The 20,975-nt window shown below is 41.0% G+C and overlaps 1 protein-coding gene and 1 long non-coding RNA gene across 4 annotated transcripts in view; one reads left to right on the top strand and one right to left on the bottom strand.

Moving 5' to 3' along the window:
* The window catches only part of LOC139574467 (uncharacterized), a 436,827-nt gene that overhangs the window by 152,234 nt on the left and 263,618 nt on the right, over positions 1 to 20,975 (bottom strand). The gene's annotated exons all lie outside the window — the stretch shown is intronic.
* Positions 1 to 20,975, top strand: part of fstl5 (follistatin-like 5) — a 227,331-nt gene that overhangs the window by 125,107 nt on the left and 81,249 nt on the right. For all 3 annotated transcript variants that reach the window (XM_071399063.1, XM_071399064.1, XM_071399065.1), the window contains 2 exons: positions 16,726 to 16,922; positions 19,992 to 20,112. In XM_071399063.1, coding sequence (XP_071255164.1) covers positions 16,726 to 16,922; positions 19,992 to 20,112 — 318 coding nt within the window. The remainder of the gene's footprint in view (positions 1 to 16,725; positions 16,923 to 19,991; positions 20,113 to 20,975) is intronic.

Genomic DNA, 20,975 nt, shown 5'->3' with positions numbered 1-20,975 from the left:
TGGCACGCTGGAGAAGTGTGTTCTTCACGGATGAATCCCGGTTGGCTTTGTGTGGGCGAGCAGTTTACTGATGTTAGCTTTGTGAACAAAGTGCCCTATGGTGATGGTGGGGCTATGGTATGGGCAGGCATAAGCTATGGACATTGAACACAGTTGTATTTTATCGATGGCAATTTGAATGCACAGAGATCGCATGTTGAGATCCTGAGGCCCATTGTCGTGCCATTCCTCTGTCGCCGTCACCTCATGTTTCAGCATGATAATGCATTGCCCCATGTCGCAATGATCTGTATACAACTCCTGAAAGCTGAAAATGCGTCAGTTCTTCCATAATCTGCATACTCAACAGACATGACACCCATTGAGCATGTTTAGGATACTCTGGATTCACGTGTACTACAGTTCCCACCAATATCCAGCAACTTCAAACAGCTATTGAAGAGGAGTAGGACAGCATTCCAAAGTCCACAAACGACAGCCTGATCAACTCTATGCAAAGAGATGTGTCACGCTGCTTGAGGCAAATGGTGGTTACACCAGATACTGACTGATTTTCTGATCCAAGCCCCTAGCTTTTTATTTTAAGGTATCTGTGACCAACATGTGTATATATCTGTATTCCCAGTCATGTGAAATCCATATACTAGGGCCTAATGAATGTATTTAAATTGACTGATTTCCTTATATGAACTGTAACTCTTTGAAATTGTTGCATATTGCATTTATATTTTTATCCAGGATACTAAAGAGTGTACCGGTTTTCTAATTCTCTAATGCTGGTTAATACTAGTTAAACTACTAAGAGATGGAGTGTACTGGTTCTCTAAAGATAGTTAAACTACTAAGAGATGGAGTGTACTGGTTCTCTAATACTAGTTAAACTACTAAGAGATGGAGTGTACTGGTTCTCTAATACTAGTTAAACTACTAAGAGATGGAGTGTACTGGTTCTCTAAAGCTAGTTAAACTACTAAGAGATGGAGTGTACTGGTTCTCTAAAGATAGTTAAACTACTAAGAGATGGAGTGTACTGGTTCTCTAATACTAGTTAAACTACTAAGAGATGGAGTGTACTGGTTCTCTAATACTAGTTAAACTACTAAGAGATGGAGTGTACTGGTTCTCTAAAGCTAGTTAAACTACTAAGAGATGGAGTGTACTGGTTCTCTAATGCTAGTTAAACTACTAAGAGATGGAGTGTACTGGTTCTCTAATGCTAGTTAAACTACTAAGAGATGGAGTATACTGGTTCTCTAATGCTAGTTAAACTACTAAGAGAGGGAGTGTACTGGTTCTCTAATGCAAATTAAACTACTAAGAGATGGAGTGTACTGGTTCTCTAATGCTAGTTAAACTACTAAGGGATGGAGTGTACTGGTTCTCTAATGCTAGTTAAACTACTAAGAGGTGGAGTGTACTGGTTCTCTAATGCTAGCTAAACTACTAAGAGAGGGAGTGTACTGGTTCTCTAATTGAACAATAAGGCCCGAGGAGCTGAGGTATATGGCCAAAATACCATGGCTAAGGACTGCTGTGCAGTTAAACTACTAAGAGAAGGAGTGTACTGGTTCTCTAATACTAGTTAAACTACTAAGAGATGGAGTGTACTGGTTCTCTAATGCTAGTTAAACTACTAAGAGAGGGAGTGTACTGGTTCTCTAATGCTAATTAAACTACTAAGAGATGGAGTGTACTGGTTCTCTAATGCTAATTAAACTACCAAGAGATGGAGTGTACTGGTTCTCTAATGCTAATTAAACTACCAAGAGATGGATTGTACTGGTTCTCTAAAGCTAGTTAAACTACTAAGAGAGGGAGTGTACTGGTTCTCTAATGCTAATTAAACTACTAAGAGAGGGAGAGTACTGGTTCTCTAATACTAGTTAAACTACTAAGAGATGGAGTGTACTGGTTCTGTAATGCTAGTTAAAATACTAAGAGATGGAGTGTACTGGTTCTCTAATGCTAGTTAAACTACTAAGAGAGGGAGTGTACTGTTCTCTAATGCTAATTAAACTACCAAAGAGATGGAGTGTACTGGTTCTCCAATGCTAGTTAAACTACTAAGAGGTGGAGTGTACTGGTTCTCTAATGCTAGTTAAACTACTAAGAGAGGGAGTGTACTGGTTCTCTAATGCTAATTAAACTACTAAGAGAGGGAGAGTACTGGTTCTCTAATACTAGTTAAACTACTAAGAGATGGAGTGTACTGGTTCTCTAATGCTAGTTAAACTACTAAGAGAGGGAGTGTACTGGTTCTCTAATGCTAATTAAACTACTAAGAGATGGAGTGTACTGGTTCTCTAATACTAGTTAAACTACTAAGAGATGGGGTGTACTGGTTCTCTAATGCTAGTTAAACTACTAAGAGATGGAGTGTACTGGTTCTCTAATGCTAGTTAAACTACTAAGAGAATGAGTGTACTGGTTTTCTAATTGAGCAATAAGGCCCGAGGAGCTGAGGTGTATGGCCAAAATACCATGGCTAAGGACTGTTGTGCAGTTAAACTACTAAGAGACGGCGTGTACTGGTTCTCTAATGCTAATTAAACTACTAAGAGATGGAGTGTATTGGTTCTCTAATGCTAGTTAAACTACTAAGAGATGGAGTGTACTGGTTCTATAATGCTAATTAAACTACTAAGAGAGGGAGTGTACTGGTTCTCTAATACTAGTTAAACTACTAATAGATGGAGTGTACTGGTTCTCTAATGCTAGTTAAACTACTAAGAGATGGAGTGTACTGGTTCTCTAATGCTCGTTAAACTACTAATAGAGGGAGTGTACTGGTTCTCTAACACTAGCTAAACTACTAGGAGATGGAGTGTACTGGTTCTCTAATGCTAGTTAAACTACTAAGAGATGGAGTGTACTGGTTCTCTAATGCTAGTTAAACTACTAAGAGATGGAGTGTACTGGTTCTCTAATGCTAGTTAAACTACTAAGAGATGGAGTGTACTGGTTCTCTAATGCTAGTTAAACTACTAAGAGATGGTGTGTACTGGTTCTCTAATGCTAGTTAAACTACTAAGAGATGGAGTGTACTGGTTCTCTAATACTAATTAAACTACTAAGAGATGGAGTGTATTGGTTCTCTAATGATAGTTAAACTACTAAGAGATGGAGTGTACTGGTTCTCTAATGCTAATTAAACTACTAAGAGAGGGAGAGTACTGGTTCTCTAATACTAGTTAAACTACTAAGAGATGGAGTGTACTGGTTCTCTAATGCTAGTTAAACTACTAAGAGAGGGAGTGTACTGGTTCTCTAATGCTAATTAAACTACTAAGAGATGGAGTGTACTGGTTCTCTAATGCTAATTAAACTACCAAGAGATGGAGTGTACTGGTTCTCTAATGCTAGTTAAACTACTAAGAGAGGGAGTGTACTGGTTCTCTAATGCTAATTAAACTACTAAGAGAGGGAGAGTACTGGTTCTCTAATACTAGTTAAACTACTAAGAGATGGAGTGTACTGGTTCTCTAATGCTAGTTAAAATACTAAGAGATGGAGTGTACTGGTTCTCTAATGCTAGTTAAACTACTAAGAGAGGGAGTGTACTGTTCTCTAATGCTAATTAAACTACTAAGAGATGGAGTGTATTGGTTCTCTAATGCTAGTTAAACTACTAAGAGATGGAGTGTACTGGTTCTATAATGCTAGTTAAACTACTAAGAGATGGAGTGTACTGGTTCTATAATGCTAGCTGCAGCTTCACTTCACATCTGGAAAACAAGGAGATGCAAGTCTCCTGGCAGATAATTATCTTCTCAAAGGTTAGCGGGTGTGTGTGCAGGTGTGTGTATGTGGCATGTGGTGTATGCGCGTACCTTCAGGGTATGTGCATGTGTGTGATTGAAGATAAAAGAATGGAAAGTAACAGTGGGCTCAGCTCACAGGAGTGAGAAAAGCTAATTAGAGGTGCAACTGGAGGTGCCAATGCACACTCGGAGGTAGCAGTAAGGATGGAATGAGACAGTCAGACAGAGTCAGACAGAGACTGGCAAAGACTGGCAGAGACTGGCAGAGACTGGCAGAGACAGAGCAAAGAGAACAGATAGTTTTTTTCACCCGGAGCTGAGTGAGGTATCAATCACAAGCTGTAAGGATAGAACTAAACCGCTGTTATAGGTGACAAAATCACAGGGTGCAATGGATAGCTTGATTCGATTCTGAATCAGTGAGCTAGTTAGGTTGCTAGAATGAGAATGTTCTATGTCAAATTTGGTGTAAAATGTCTATAGATTGATACAGATTCTTATTCAATGCAATGACTGTGTCTCAGAAAATGGCAAATCGGTAGTGGGCCAGCTACGGCTGAAGTCCCCCCGGCTCGGGAGAGCAGCTGTGGAGAGTTTGTGGCCTGCTGCTCAGAGATCCATTTCTGATCCAGTCAGGTGTTACACCAATGACACCTCTAGTTGGTATTTAAGATTGCAATCGGTGACCTCTGATTTGGGCAGCCGAGTTGTCATGCCAGGGCGGTTTGATGTATGGTTTTTCCCCTTTATACACAATATCCTGTTTACTCTTTGGAATAATAGAAGAATCCAAATTGATTTGCTCCAAAACAATGGTGAAAGGATTCAAGGCTACAAAGGCACAGTCCTCAAGGGCCATAGTACTGCTGACAGCTTGATCTATACGTTACTAATTAGGCATAGGTTTCACACATTAGGCAAGGATGAAAATCAACATACACTCTTAGAAAGAAGGGTTCCAAAAGGGTTTTTCTGCTGTCACCATAGGAGAACCCTTTTTGGTTCCAGGTAGAACCCTTTTGGGTTCCATGTAGAACCCTCTGTGGAAATAAGGGTTCTTCAAAGGCTTATTCTATGGGGACAGCTGAAGAACCCTTTTAGGTTCTAGCACCTTTTTTCTAAGAGTGTACACGGTGGCGCTGAAGGACCAGGGCCCCTATTCCTATAACGTTCTAGAGTAGGAGTGCTGCTTTATGATCAGTTTCACCATTTAGACCACAATAAATAAGATTACATGGACGGTGGCGGGAGCTGATCCTAGACCAGAATTGAATTGTTAACGTACAAATTGACTTGGGAAATGTATATTTTTGTGTCAGTTATGTGTAGTATGGTGGAAGCATGCTGAAGAGGCATGTAAGAAGGCAGTGTACACTGTAATCCATGGATCGTTGTTATTGATCACATGCAATTACAATCGATTATGGACTACATGTGAACTAATTGATTTATTGAAGACTCAAACATGTCAATTGGAATAACATGGGCTTATATCTGTACCATGTCAGATCTAGAGTTGAAATGTATTAGATTGAGTTTGCATCCCAATATTACACTTTATATACATCACAGAAGACTGAAATATAACAAAACCGTTTGACACAGAAACACAGATTTATATATTTTTTTAAATAACATTTATTAATTATGGAATTATGAAAAATATTATTAACATTCCACCCATGAGGACACTAGGGTATTTGATTGCAGGAAAGGGCTACAATGATAAAAATTCTAATTTTATTGAATTATTTTTCTATTTGAGCGTAATTATTTATATATAGCCTACACTTTCTCGCTCTAACCTTCTAACATGGGTGTGGCTTCCTGACAATGATCACAAGAGCAGCTGCTCACCGATTTTACGGCTCCAACGCAGTTCCACCTCAAACACCTCCAAAACATCTGCTATGCGGGTTTCGGCAATCTTCGGAACGATTGATCTGACAGAATCTAGGGCTTAACTTATTAATTTCAAATAACATATGAAGAAACAAGAGACAAAAGCCCTGAACTGACCTCCTTTGATCATCTATCATCTTTGCCCCAAAGAACTGTAACAGCTTTAACTAAAAAGGCAACTGAGGATTTAATTAGAATGGATTGATCTTAACAGCAGACACAATTACATCACATCTATTCTCCGTCTTATCGTCTTGACTGGAGCCCTCTTTTTATCTATAATTGGGGGAATGAAAAACAAAGATGACTTGACAGAATAAAGAGAAGTGATTTCTTTCAGATTCGCCATGCAGCAAAGCCATTGCACAAGGCATAATTCAATGATTCAACATGAGGACCCCAAGTGTTGAGAACTATTTCTCTGTTTGATTGCTATATTCCACTTTTCCATCGACAGTTCTTCCTTGATGGCGTTGGTGAAGGATCCAAAACGTATCCGTCAGCCGCTTCCAATCAATATGTTGCATATGGGTGCGTCTGCTCGCCCATATATTCTCATCCCCGAAGGGGGAGCTGACCTGCTAATTATTTCACCAGTCCATTATATTTAATAACACGCAACGGGTCTCTCGCAGTGGAGCTTAGCGAGCCACTTAGTGTCACATCGGCCCGCCGTGACCAGAATAGTTTTTTCAAAACCAAGGTTGCACGCTCTGTGTTACAAAGCCTGAATGAGTCTGTGGCGGGGGTGAAAAAATCCCCATCAAGAGGGCCAATCAACCATGGCAACTGCTTTACATGCTGTCTCTCGGGTCTCTCGGAGCAGTCATACGGTTCCGACATGAACAATGTTGACGGAGCTTGCATTATACAGTGGCACTCCAGGGGTAAAGCGACTCGCTGATGGGTCTATCACAACATATTTAAATCTCTTGAGAGGAGTCTTTTTGCAGTTCAGAATGCATTGCTGAAGAGCTGTTTCAGAAAGCTTTGGTTCAAATTAAATTAATGAATAAATACACTTTATCCAGTATTTCAAACCTCACAAAGTTTGCATGTTCTTGTTGTAGCAAAGACTTGAAGGTTGCAGATGTTGTTCAAGTTGGTTGAATGTAGGGGTGTTTGAGTTCGAGACAACCATTGAGAACAAATAAAATACAATTGTATTTGTCACATGCTTTGTAAACAACAGGTGTAGACTAACAGTGAAACGTTTGCTTACGGGTCCTTTTCCAACAATGTAGTTAAAGGTAAAGATAAAGATAAAAAAGACCAGAAAAGAGCTGCTGTACTAGACGGTATCTATTTCTCAAGCCACTTTACTTTTTCACAAAGGATTAGGTAGGGGTAAACAACGGCACTCATCTCACAACATAGCTGGGGCACTAGACAACATAGCTGGGGCACTAGAAAGCATGGCTGGGGCACTAGACAACATAGCTGGGGCACTAGATAACATAGCTGGGGCACTAGATAACATAGCTGGGGCACTAGAAAGCATGGCTGGGGCACTAGATAACATAGCTGGGGCACTAGATAACATAGCTGGGGCACTAGATAACATAGCTGGGGCACTAGATAACATAGCTGGGGCACTAGATAACATAGCTGGGGTACTAGATAACATAGCTGGGGCACTAGATAACATAGCTGGGGCACTAGATAACATAGCTGGGGTACTAGATAACATAGCTGGGGTACTAGATAACATAGCTGGGGCACTAGATAACATAGCTGGGGCACTAGATAACATAGCTGGGGCACTAGATAACATAGCTGGGGTACTAGATAACATAGCTGGGGCACTAGATAACATAGCTGGGGCACTAGATAACATAGCTGGGGTACTAGATAACATAGCTGGGGCACTAGAAAGCATGGCTGGGGCACTAGATAACATAGCTGGGGCACTAGATAACATAGCTGGGGCACTAGATAACATAGCTGGGGCACTAGAAAGCATGGCTGGGGCACTAGAAAGCATGGCTGGGGCACTAGATACCATAGCTGGGGTACTAGATAACATAGCTGGGGCACTAGATAACATAGCTGGGGCACTAGATAACATAGCTGGGGCACTAGAAAGCATGGCTGGGGCACTAGAAAGCATGGCTGGGGCACTAGATAACATAGCTGGGGCACTAGAAAGCATGGCTGGGGCACTAGATAACATAGCTGGGGCACTAGATAACATAGCTGGGGCACTAGATAACATAGCTGGGGTACTAGATAACATAGCTGGGGTACTAGATAACATAGCTGGGGCACTAGATAACATAGCTGGGGCACTAGATAACATAGCTGGGCACTAGAAAGCATGGCTGGGGACTAGATAACATAGCTGGGGCACTAGAAAGCATGGCTGGGGCACTAGACAACGTAGCTGGGGCACTAGATAACATAGCTGGGACACTAGAAAGCATGGCTGGGGCACAAGCCAACATAGCAGGGGCACTAGACAACATAGCTGGGGCACTAAACAATTTAGCTGGGGCACTAGGAAACATACTGTAAATGGGGCACTAGTCAACATAGCTGGTGCACTAGACAACATACTGTAGCTGATGCACTAGACAACATAGCTGGGGCACTATACACTATAATAACATAGCAAGGGCACTAGTTAACCTAGCTTGGGCACTAGACAGCATAGTTGGGGCACTAGACACCATAATAACATAGCTGAGGCAATAGACACTATAATAACATAGCTGGGGCAATAGACACTATAATAACATAGCTGAGGCAATAGACACTATAATAACATAGCTGGGGCACAAGACACGATAATAACATAACTGGGGCACTAGACACTAGAATATCATAGCTGGGGCTCTATAATAACATAGATGGGGCACTAGACAACATAGCTTTGTCTATAAACACTAGAATAACATAGATCAAATCAAATTTATATTTGTTACATGTGCCGAGTACAACAGGTGTGGACCTTACCGTGAAATGCTTACTTACAAGTCCTTAACAAACAATGCAGTTCAAGAAATAGAGTTAAGAAAATATTTACGAAATAAACTAAACAATTGTTTACAGACAGATTATTTCACTTATAATTCACTGTATCACAATTCCAGTGGGTCAGAAGATTACATACAATAAGTTGACTGTGCCTTTAAACAGCTTTCAAAATTCCAGAAAATTATGTCATGGCTTTAGAAGCTTCTGACATCATTTGAGTCAATTGGAGGTGTACCTGTGGATGTATTTCAAGGACTACCTTCAAACTCAATGCCTCTTTGTTTGGCATAATGGGAAAATCAAAATGAAGTACGACAAAGATCATACTTTTTGGAGAAATGTCCTCTGGTATGATGAAACAAAAATAGAACTGTTTGGCCATAATGACAATTGTTATGTTTGGAGGAAAAAGGTGACGCTTGCAAGCCGAAGAACACCATCCCAACATCCCAACCATGAAGCAAGGGGGTGGCAGCATCATGTTGTGGGGGTGCTTTGCTGCAGGAGGGACTGGTGCACTTCACAAAATAGATGGCATCATGAGGTAGGAAAATTATGTGGATATATTAAAGCAATATCTCAAGACATCAGTCAGGAATTTAAAGCTTGGTCCGAATGGGTCTTCCAAAAGGACAATGACCCCAAGCATACTTCCAAAGTTGTGGCAAATTGGCTTAAGGACAAGAAAGTCAAGGTATTGGAGTGGTCATCACAAAGCCCTGACTTCAATCCTATAGAAAAAGTGTGGGCAGAACTGAAAAAGTGTGTGTGAGCAAGGAGACCTACAAACCTGTCTAGTTACACCAGCTCTGTCTGGAGGAATGGGCCAAAATTCACTTAACTTATTGTGGGAAGCTTGTGGAAGGCTACCCAAAACATTTGACTCAAGTTAAACAATTTAAAGGCAATGCTACCAAATACTAATTTAGTGTACGTAAACTTCTGACCCACTTGGAATGTGATGGAAGAAATAAAAGCTGAAATAAATCACTCTCTACTATTATTCTGACATTTCACATTCTTAAAATATAATGGTGATTCTAACTGACCTAAAACAGGGCATTTTTACTAGGATTAAATGTCAGGAATTGTGAAAAACTGAGTTTAAATGTATTCCGCTAAGGTGTATGTAAACTTCAGACTTCAACTGTATATGTAGGGGTACAGAGTCAATGTGCGGGGGTACACGTTAGTTGAGGTAATTTCTACATGCTCATGGGAGTAAAGTTACTATGCATAGCTAATAAACAGAGAGTAGCACCAGTGTTAAAAACAAAGGGGGGGGTCAATGTAAATAGTCTGGCGGGCCATTTGATTAATTGTTCAGCAGTCTTATGGCTTGTGGGTAGAAGCTGGTAACGAGCCTTTTGGACCTAGACTTGGTATTCCGGTGCTGTGCGGTAGCAGAGAGAACAGTCTATGACTTGGGTGACTGAGAGTCTTTGAAAGTTTTGTGTGCCTTCCTCTGACAACGCCTAGTATATATGTCTTTGATGACAGGAAGCTTGGCCCAAGTGATCAAATCAAATCCAATTTTATGGGTCACATACATGTGTTTAGCAGATGTTATTGCTGCTGTAGCAAAATACTTTCTAGCTCCGACGGTGCAGTAATATCTAACAAGAAATATCTAACAAATTACACAACATATACCCAATACTCACAAATCTACGTAGGAATGAATTAAGACCATAAACATATGGACGAGCGATGTCAGAGCGGAATAGACTAAGATACAGTAGAATAGTAAAGAAAACAGTATATACATATGAGATGAGTAATGCAAGGTATAGTAGAAATCCTCATGGACTGCACCAGATTTGCCAGTTCTTGCTGTGAGATGTTACCCAACTCTTCCACCAAGGCACATGCAAGTTCTGGGGGGAATGGCTCTAGCCCTCACCCTCTGATCCAACAGGTCCCAGACGTGCTCAATGGGATTGAGATCCGGGCTCTTCGGTGGCCATGGGAGAACACTGACATTCCTGTCTTGCAGGAAATCATGCACAGAACGAGCAGTATGGCTGGTGGCATTGTCATGCTGGAGGGTCATGTCAGGATGACCCTGCAGGAAGGGTACCACATGAGGGAGGAGGACGTCTTCCCTGTAACGCACAGCGTTGAGATTGCCTGCAATGACAACAAGCTCAGGCCGATGATGCTGTGACACACCGCCCCAGACCATGACGGACCCTCCACCTCCAAATCAGTGGGTTTGTGCCCATAGGCAAAGTTGTTGCCGGTGATGTCTGGTGAGGACCTGCCTTACAACAGGCCTACAAGCCCTCAGTCCAGCCTCTCTCAGTCTATTGCGGACAGTCTGAGCACTGATGGAGGGACTGTGCATTCCTGGTGTAACTCTGGCAGTTGTTGTTGCCATCCTGTACCTGTCCCGCAGGTGTGATGTTCGGATGTTCCGATCATGTGCAGGTGTTGTTACACGTGGTCTGCCACTACGAGGACGATCAGCTGTCTGTCCCGTCTCCCTGTAGTGCTGTCTTAGGCGTCTCACAGTACGGACATTGCAATTTATTGACCTGGCCACATCTGCAGTCCTCATGCATCCTTGCAGAATGCCTTTGGCACGTTCACGCAGATGAGCAGGGACCCTGGACATCTTTCTTTTAGTGTTTTTCAGTCAGTAGAAAGGCCTCTTTAGTGTCCTAAGTTTTCATAACTGTGACCTTAATTGCCTACTGTCTATAAGCTGTTAGTGTCTTAACGACCGTTCCACAGGTGCATGTTCATTAATTGTTTATGGTTCATTGAACAAGCATGGGAAACAGTGTTTAAACTTTACAATGCAGATCTGTGAAGTTATTTGGATTTTTACGAATTATCTTTGAAAGACAGGGTCTTGAAAAAGGGACATTTCATTTTTTTGCTGAGTTTACATATGAGATAAGTAAAACCAGATATGTAAACATTATTAAAGTGGCTAGTGTTCCATTCCTTAAAACTTCTTATGGCTGCAATCCTGTTAATGGGATGATATGACAACAGCCAGTGAAAGTGCAGGGCGCCAAATTCAAACAACAGAAATCTCATAATTGAAATTCCTCAAACATACATGTATCTTATACCATTTTAAAGGTAATCTTGTTGTTAATCCCACCAAAGTATCCGATTTCGAATAGGCTTTAAAGCAAAAGCACCACAAACGATTATGTTAGGTCACTGCAAAATCACAGACAAACACAGTCATTTTTCCAGACAAAGACAGGAGTCACAAAAAGCAGAAATAGAGATAATATTAATCAATAACCTTTGATGATCTTCATCAGATGACACTCATAGGACTTCATGTTACACAATACATATATGTTTTGTTCCATAAAGTTCATATTTATATCCAAAAACCTCAGTTTACATTGGCGCCATGTTCAGAAATGCCTCCAAAATATCCAGAGAAATTGCAGAGCCACGTCAAATAACAGAAATACTCATCATAAACTTTGATGAAAGATACATGTTTTACATAGAATTAAAGATACACTTGTTCTTAATGCAACCGCTGTGTCAGATTTCAAAAGCTTTACGGCAAAAGCACAATATTCAATAATCTCAGAACAGCGTTCAGCCGCAAAAGGAAGCCATACAGTTACCCGCCAAATTGTGCAGTCAACAAAACTCATAAAAAGCATTATAAATCTTCACTTACCTTTGCTGATCTTCGTCGGAATGCACACCCAGGATTCCCACTTCCACAAGAAATGTACCTTTTGTTCGGTAATGTCCATCATTTATGTCCAAATAGCTATTTTTGTTGGCGTGTTTGGTAAACAAATCCAAAGTCAGGAAGCACGTTCACTAAAAGCAGACGAAATGTCAAAAAGTTCCGTAACAGTCAGTAGAAACATGTCAAACGATGTATTGAATCAATCTTAAGAATGTTTTTATCAGAAATCTTCAGTAACGTTCCAACCCGAGAATTACATTGACTTCAGATGTGCGATGGAACAGAGCTCCCTCTCATGTGAACGCTCATGGTCAGAGCATGGTCAGGTCATGATAGACCTGATTAATTCCTGTCTCCTTCGGCCCCACTTCACAGTAGAGGCATCAGACAAGGTTCTACAGACTGTTGATATCTAGTGGAAGCCGTAGGAAGTGCAAACTCATCCATATCCCACTGTGTATTCATTAGGGTCTTGGTTGAAAATCAACCAACCTCAGAATTCCCACTTCCTATTTGTATTTTATCTCGGGTTTTTGCCATATGAGTTATGTTATACTCACAGACATCATTCAAACAGTTTTAGAAACTTCAGAGTGTTTTCTATCCAATACGAATAATAATATGCATATATTAGCAACTGGGACTGAGGAGCAGGCAGTTTACTATGGGCACCTCTGTGCACCTTTCATCCAAGCTACTCAATACTGCCCCTGCAGCCATAAGAAGTTAAAGTGACCAGTCATTTCTAGTCTATGCCTATAGGCAGCAGCCTCTAATGTGCTAGTGATTGCTCTTTAACAGTCTGATGGCCTCGAGATTGAAAAACAGCTTCTGTCACTAAGTCCCAGCCTTGATGCACCTGTACTGACCTCGTCTTCTGGATGATAGCGGGGTGAACAGGCAGTGGCTCGGGTGGTTGATGTCCTTGATAATCTTTTTGGCCTTCCTGTGACATCGGGTGCTGTAGGTGTCCTGGAGGGTGGGTAGTTTGCCCGCGGTAATGCTTTTGGCAGAATGCACCACCCACTGGAGAGCCTTGCGGTTGCGGGCGGTGCAGTTGCTATACCAGGCGGTGATACAGCTGACAGAATGCTTTCAATTGTGCATCTGTAAAAGTTTGTGAGGGTTTTAGGTGACAAGCCACATTTCTTTAGCCTCCTGAGGGTGAAGAGGCTCTATGTACTGGGCTGTACGCACTATCTTCTGTAGCGCCTTACGGTCGGATGCCGAGCAGTTGTCATACCAGGCGGTGATGCAACTGGTCATGATGCTCTCGATGGTGCAGATGTCAAACTTTTTGAGGATCTAGGGATCCATGCCAAATCTTTTGAGAATCTTGAGGGGGTTAAGGCGTTGTTGTGCCCTCTTCACGACTGTATGTTTGGACCATGATAGTTTGTTGGTGATGTGGACACCAAAGAACTTGAAACTCTCGACCCACTACACTACAGCCCCGTCGATGTGAATGGGGCCATGTTCGGCCCTCCTTTTTCTGTAGTCCACGATCTGTTCCTTTGTCTTGCTCACATTGAGGGAGAGGCTGTTGTCCTGGAACCACACTGCCAGGTCTCTGGCATAGCTGTTCCTTCTGTCCATGTAGGAAAGGGCAGTGTGGAGTGCGATTGAGATTGCATCACCTGTGGATCTGTTGGGGCACTAGACAGCATAGCTGGGGCACTAGACAGTATAGTAACATAACAGGGGCACTAGGCACTACAATAACGTAACTGTGGCACTAGACACTATAATAACATAGCTGGGGCACTAGACAACATACCTGGGGAACTAGACACTAGAATAACATTGATGCTAAACTAGACACTAGAATAACATAGCTGGGGCACTAGACGCTATAATAATATCCTCTACCGCTTCTCTCTCCCGGATCCGGGATCCTCCTCATCAAAAAAGCTGACTAGCATAGCCTAGCCTAATGGGACAGGGATATCATATAATATAATTTTCATGAAATCACAAGTCCAATACAGCAAATGAAAGATAAACATATTGTGAATCCAGCCATCATTTCCGATTTTTTAAGTGTTTTACAGCGAAAACACTATGTATTTCTATTAGCTAACCACGTAATCTAACAGAAAAACTCATCATAAACTTTGCTGAAAAATACATGTTGCACATATAATTAAAGATACACTGGTTCTTAATGCAACCGCTGTGTTAGATTTAAAAAAAATAACTTTACTAAAAAGCACAGCATGCAATAATCTGAGACAGCGCTCAGCCATTCTCCGCCATGTTGGAGTCCAAAAAGTCCACAAAAATACGAAATAACATCATAAATATTCCCTTACCTTTGATGAACTTTCATCAGAATGCAGTGCCAGGAATCCTAGTTCCACAATAAATCGTTGTTTTGTTTTAGAATGTCCATTTCTTCTGTCGAATTAGCAACTTTAGCTAGCATGTGTAGCTCCCGTGTCCATGAAGATTTTACGCATGTACGAAAAATTCAAAAAGTGATAATAAAAGTCGAATAAACTGGTCAAACTCAGTTGAGAATCCATCTTTAGGATGTTTTTCACAAATATATCCAATAACGTCCCAGACGGAACATTTCTTCGTGTCTACCTAACGCATTGCAGACAAAGATATGACAAGCCCTAAGTGCGTAGCCAAATTTCCAAGAGGTTAAAGGGATACTTTGGGATTTTGGAAATGAGGAGGAAGAGCCAATGCTAACTAGCATTAGCGCAATGATTGGAAGTCCTTTCAAGCAGATACCCATAGACATTGCGCAAAAAAAGTTAGCAATTGCGCTAGCGCAAGTTAGCAATTTCCTTCAAACTGCATTTTAGAAGTCCATCTGACTCTGGGGAAGTAGATAAATGGCCTCATTGCCAAAATACTGAAGAATCCCTTTAATGAATAATCACAACTGTCTGTACCTGTGTGTGTTTGTATTATATAAAAAGAGAGTGAGTGTGTGTATCTGTCTGTCTGTCTGTCTGTCTGTCTGTCTGTCTGTCTGTCTGTCTGTCTGTCTGTCTGTCTGTCTGTCTGTCTGTCTGTCTGTCCCTGTGTGTCCAGGGCTTTTGATGACACTGACCTTCATATCCCCTGGGCTAGGACTAGCAGCCATTTATCTTTTATTCATTCGGCCATTTCTGAGGAAGGCAGCTTTTCTGTCACCAAGGCTTGTCGAAAATGAGGCAATTTCATGATGTGCGGCGCTTGGCGGCCAAATGGTGCACAGTCACACACTGTAACAGGTGATGCCACAGTCCTGGAGAGGCTGTGTCTATGAAGGCTCCAGCTTTGAGATGACTGTCTGTCACTGAATGTGTTACGCCACTTTTGAGAACACTTGTCTAAAGCAACTCAAAACATTCCCTCAACCTTACTTTCATACTTTACTATTTTATTTTTGGATTGGATGAAAGCAAAGTCTACTCAGGTGTCTCGTAATTGACAACAGCCAATGGAACTGTCATTATGAGAATGACACTTCTCTACATACAAGAAAATAAGTTTTACTATATGTCATGTGTTGGAACAACAAGTTCCAGTCATTATTTTTTGCTCGTAACTCTTCTATGCTAAATATTTATTGTAGTTGACTCTTTTGACGAGTCTGCTTTGATGGTGCATTGCAAATACACATCATAAGCTTTCCTCCTACTGTCAGAGCTGGTGTTTGACATTGAGCAATGATTTCGCTCATCGATGGCTTTCTGTTGATGTTGATGTGGCTTTTTTGGTGGCGCAATGCTGTAAGATTAAAGTCATTGTTGATGTTGTCTTAGGGAAAGCAGTCATTCAAAGCATTGCCATTTAGCACACTTACAATGCTGATGCACCCCCCCCCCCCCCCCTGAACATGCAATACAGAAAACAGTGTGTTCCAGGATGAAGTTTAATGAGTGTTAGGTATTCCCTGGTGGTATTTTGACAGTTAGGTTAAATGTGTCAGGTAGGTTTGACAAAAATAAAGTACACCTTTTTTTAAATCGAAATAGAGTTGATCATGTGAGGTTGTTGCTATTATGATTTGAATGGCAATGCTTTTGATCAGAATATTAACATAATTAATTGATATCTGACATATGGTAAAGTTAAGAGCTTAATAACACTCCCTTGGCAGAGACCAAAATTAGGAAAAAATTCTGCCTCACATGTAATTATTTTTTACATATTATGTGGAAAACAAGGCATCTGACATTTGAATTACAGTGTACTGTTTGCATAATGTACTGTGTGGTTTACATATGAAGTGACATAACTGACATTTCTAACTCAAACAACTCCTTTCGTGAAAGCTTTTACCTTAAATATTCTGCATTAACAGAGACTCATTAGCACACAGGTGTGCCCATTGACTTAATATGTGTCTTACATGATTCAGAAATGTTAGACACTAACTTATTCTCTCTTGTTGTTGTTCCTCAGATGACAACTGCAGACTGAGTGACTACCGGAGGCTGAAGACCAAGATTCTGGACATGTATGACCAGAGATACATGGCAACTGGCAACCGTGGGAGCCATAAAAACAACATGGCCACCAGGAAGAAGCTGGTTGATGTTGTGTTTAAGCGCTTCGACGCCGATGGTAGCAGGAGAGTAGACAGCAGTGAACTATCACAGGTGAGGAGATGAGGGTGGGACTTTGATGTCAAAGAAAAGGGAAAACCAACAACATCCCAACATTGTGTTTGCTACACACCAAGGAGTAGCGAACTGTCACAAGTGTGGACATGAGGGTAGACTATAAAGCCACAGTAAATGTCTCTCCCACATGTCAGTAGCCATGCCATCGCACCTTCCCTGAATTGAAAAGCTTAAACAAACAGAACCTAAACATTGTGTTTACTATACTAGGAGTTTACTATGAGCCATCTTAATGCCCTGAGCATTATTTTCCCTTTTATTCCCTTCATTTTGTCTTTAATTCGTATAGCGAGGTACAAAGAGTTGCCGTTAAATCTTTCAAAATATAATAATCCAAGTCAAAGGAACTTTCCGCTCATGGGAGAATGCTTTGGCTGTTATTGCCAGAAAGCGTGGTTGAAAAGGGAGCTTTGAGATGCTTTCATGAGAAAGGAAGACATTTTACGCATAATAAATACATGTCTCACAATACCTGAGGACTAGTTTATATGCCATGCATTTAAATAATGAATAGGTAAGCAACTACTGCTGGTTTAAATAACCTTTCAACTGCTCTCAGGTCAGTTTCATACTAATATATCCAGCGGCACTCTGATTCCGCCAGAATCTATTGGAATGATGTGAGAGAGGAAACTAGCTTGATTCATATTCTTATGCATTCACTTTTTTTTAATACAAAGTGCCCCATTTGATTACTGCCAACAGCTCTGATATTATTAAACTATATTTTCATATCATTTGCATTTTTTTTTACATAACAGCGAGGATTTCAGCTCAGAGATGAGAGCACAAATCAATGCAAAGTGGGTGAAATAAAGTGTTAGGCTTTCTTTGAATATGCAAATATGCCCCGTTGACACATTGGAAAGTTGCTTTAGGTAGTAACCATAGATACCAAAGGTATTAAACTACAGATGACACTGAGGGCTAGACACCAAGCTATGAGCCATCGTCTATCCAAGTGTTTGAATGTCAGTCTGTCCATAAACATCCACTGCACAGATTGAGTAACGCCATGTTGGTTTTAAAGCATTCCTCACAGGAAAATGCTACAGTCTCTCTTAAACCTTGAGGCATATGGTGATGTTGACACACAGTACATACGGTATACAGTACAAACGTGTTGTAGCTATTTTAAGGCAAAGTTTTTAATGTCTTGTTTACAAAAGCACACCGCAGTCATTCATTCTGAATCTCAGACGTTGACACAGTTGACCTTAATCTATGTCACATCACAGAGGTCACTTATGGCCGAGAATTCAATCAGTAAAATAACTAATTTCCTCGCTCTTCACTCTTGCCATGTTAAATTATACAAATTTGATGTGACCGATAATTTCAGACCTCGTTTACGAGTCTGCTATTTGTGTAATTGTTCATTGTAAAAGAGGTGTTACATTTGACTGACTGTCTAATGTCCCGTCGCCTCTGTAAATGGGGTGTTAATTTGACACGGACTGTGGCTGCATTCCAAACACACGTTACAGCTGTTTCTCTAACATAATGTGTGTAATTTTGTTAGTTTGGTTAAAAGGTTCAGGCTTGGCATGGTGTGTGTTTATGTGTGGGTATGTGTTTGTGTACTTCCATGCTTGTGTGTGTGTGTGCGTGTCTGGGTGAGGGGGTGGTGCACTCCCTCCACCCAATCTTCAGACACTGATCCCCTTCTTTATGTTGTTGCAATCAGATGGGTCGATTCTGCCAGTACATCCAACCTGAACATCAACTACAGAGCATGGGAAAGATGGTTTGATTTCAGGCCGGGACATAAAACATTTAAGAGATGGTGTGAGAATCATCAAAGACTGGGGTGACACACAGCCACTCTGATATTACCATCTCCCTTAATCAAACCATCTGCCATGGGGCCAATCAGGAAGGCAGAGAATACTTTGGAATACCACGTTTTTTGATAATACTTTCTCTGAACCAATTGTGCCTAGGTAACGCATTATGAATGTATACAATTGCCATTCAAGTATTGTTATAGATTTTCTAAAAGGAGACATAGACTTTTATGAATGCTTTTAGCAAGTGTTGTAATGCACTGTGAAGTGACAGAGCTCAATGTAAATACATTTCTAGTGCATTATCATACACAGATGGCTTAAAGAACATTTTCAAATGCAACTAATGAGGTTCAATCATCAAACAAATTGTGATCATTCTACATAGCTTACACTTTTAGTTCAATAAGTGTTCAGAAAGCATAGCCAACGCTGCAGGGAAAAAGACAAAGTAGTGGATGATTCATTAAGCAGTAATATTTTGTCAAGATTTATGACAGCTGATCTAGAATGATGGATGAGTGAATGTCGCCCCGAGATGTGATTTATTTCAAACCTTATATAAAACAGGTCTTTGCTCCATGAAAAGCGTTTTCCTCAGCATATTTACTTCCAGAAATAAGAGATCAATACACAATCAAGTTCAAACTTAAATGTGAAATTGAGTTTAGGTTAGAAACCACATACTTAGAAAGAGAATTGATCGTGTTACATTGCATGCTCTATGCTGTAACATTAGAAATCCCAGTTCCATGGTTGGTTCCCGGGTTTCAGCACCAAAAAATGGAGATGGGGGGAAAAGGTACAAGAAAAAAGCAAACCCCAGACCCCAAAATACCAGACTTAGACTTACTGTCTAGCTTTAACTGTAAGTTACATACTAGACCAGGTCTAGACATAGCTTTAACTGTAAGTTAGATACTAGACCAGGTCTAGACATAGCTTTAACTGTAAGTTACATACTAGACCAGGTCTAGACATAGCTTTAACTGTACTAGACCAGGTCTAGACATAGCTTTAACTGTAAGTTACATACTAGACCAGGTCTAGACATAGCTTTAACTGTAACTTACATACTAGACCAGGTCTAGACATAGCTTTAACTGTAACTTACATACTAGACCAGGTCTAGACATAGCTTTATCTGTAAGTTACATATTAGTCAAGGTCTAGACGTTACCTACTTGCCCAGGTCTAGAATGAGCTTTAACTATAAGTTACGTACTGGCCCAGGTCTCAATGCATTTTTCTGTTGCAGGTCATCAAGCAGGAAGGTCTGTTCAAGGAGGTCTCTGAGTGCACCCTGTTTGACCTTCTCAAATACAACGACATCAACGACGACGAGCACCTGACAAAGGACGAGTTCTATACAGCTTTCGGTGAGTGGCAGGATCAACTGATAATGCTTATATTTTGTCATGCAGGGCGGTAAGGTTGTGTAAAATACTCAAGTGTGTATTTGAGTGCCATGTGTATATTTTTCTCTTTTCTATGTATTACCATTTACGTTTTACTTTTTTGACAAGGATATTTGAAGAAGAATACCCTCCACAGGCTGTGTTGACTTGGACAGACATGCTTTCAGACACATAGAGTTAAAAGCTTTATAAGCAACCTATGCCTTTTTGGGACAGAAAAGTGGATAAAACTGTTTACAATGTTTACTGTTTAATCAGAATCATAAAACACGGGACGAGATGTTAAAACTGTCCATTGTGCCAATAGATGGTATGCACTCACATGAGATTTGCCGTGATGTTGACAGAGTGGCATGGGAGGTTTATTTCTTAGACTGGGTTAAGATGTCAATTTTGGGACACATCCTCAGTAGTGTGCCTTCGAATCAGTGGGTGTTTTGGCCTTTAATCACTAAACACCCTCATCAAAGGTGGCCAGCTAAAGGGTGATCAAGCCTTAGCTTGTGTCCCATGCCCAATTAAGATTTCCCACGGGACTATGCAAGGCAGGGGCGTCCTCTTCCCAGAGCCAGCCCTACAGCTGACCGCATACCTCATATGCCCTCCTCAAGTTGGAGGGATCTGAATTGGGTTCTCAGGTGGGGGTGGGGGGGTCATGAAGTTATAGCCCAGCAAGAGTCCTTCTGTTTAATCCAGATCCACTGGCTGCCTCTTCAGCTGCTTGAGAAACTGCTCTGACAGTCTGCCGCAGAGCCTGTCCATGGATTCCAAGTTCTTTCAGCAACCTGATGGTGGAAGAAGCCACGAATCCTCTGCATCCCACT

Source organism: Salvelinus alpinus, chromosome 4 (genome assembly GCF_045679555.1).
Source record: "Salvelinus alpinus chromosome 4, SLU_Salpinus.1, whole genome shotgun sequence".
Taxonomy (NCBI): domain Eukaryota; kingdom Metazoa; phylum Chordata; class Actinopteri; order Salmoniformes; family Salmonidae; genus Salvelinus; species Salvelinus alpinus.
Note: the sequence above shows the minus strand (reverse complement) of the source record. Positions and strands in the feature narration are given on the sequence as shown.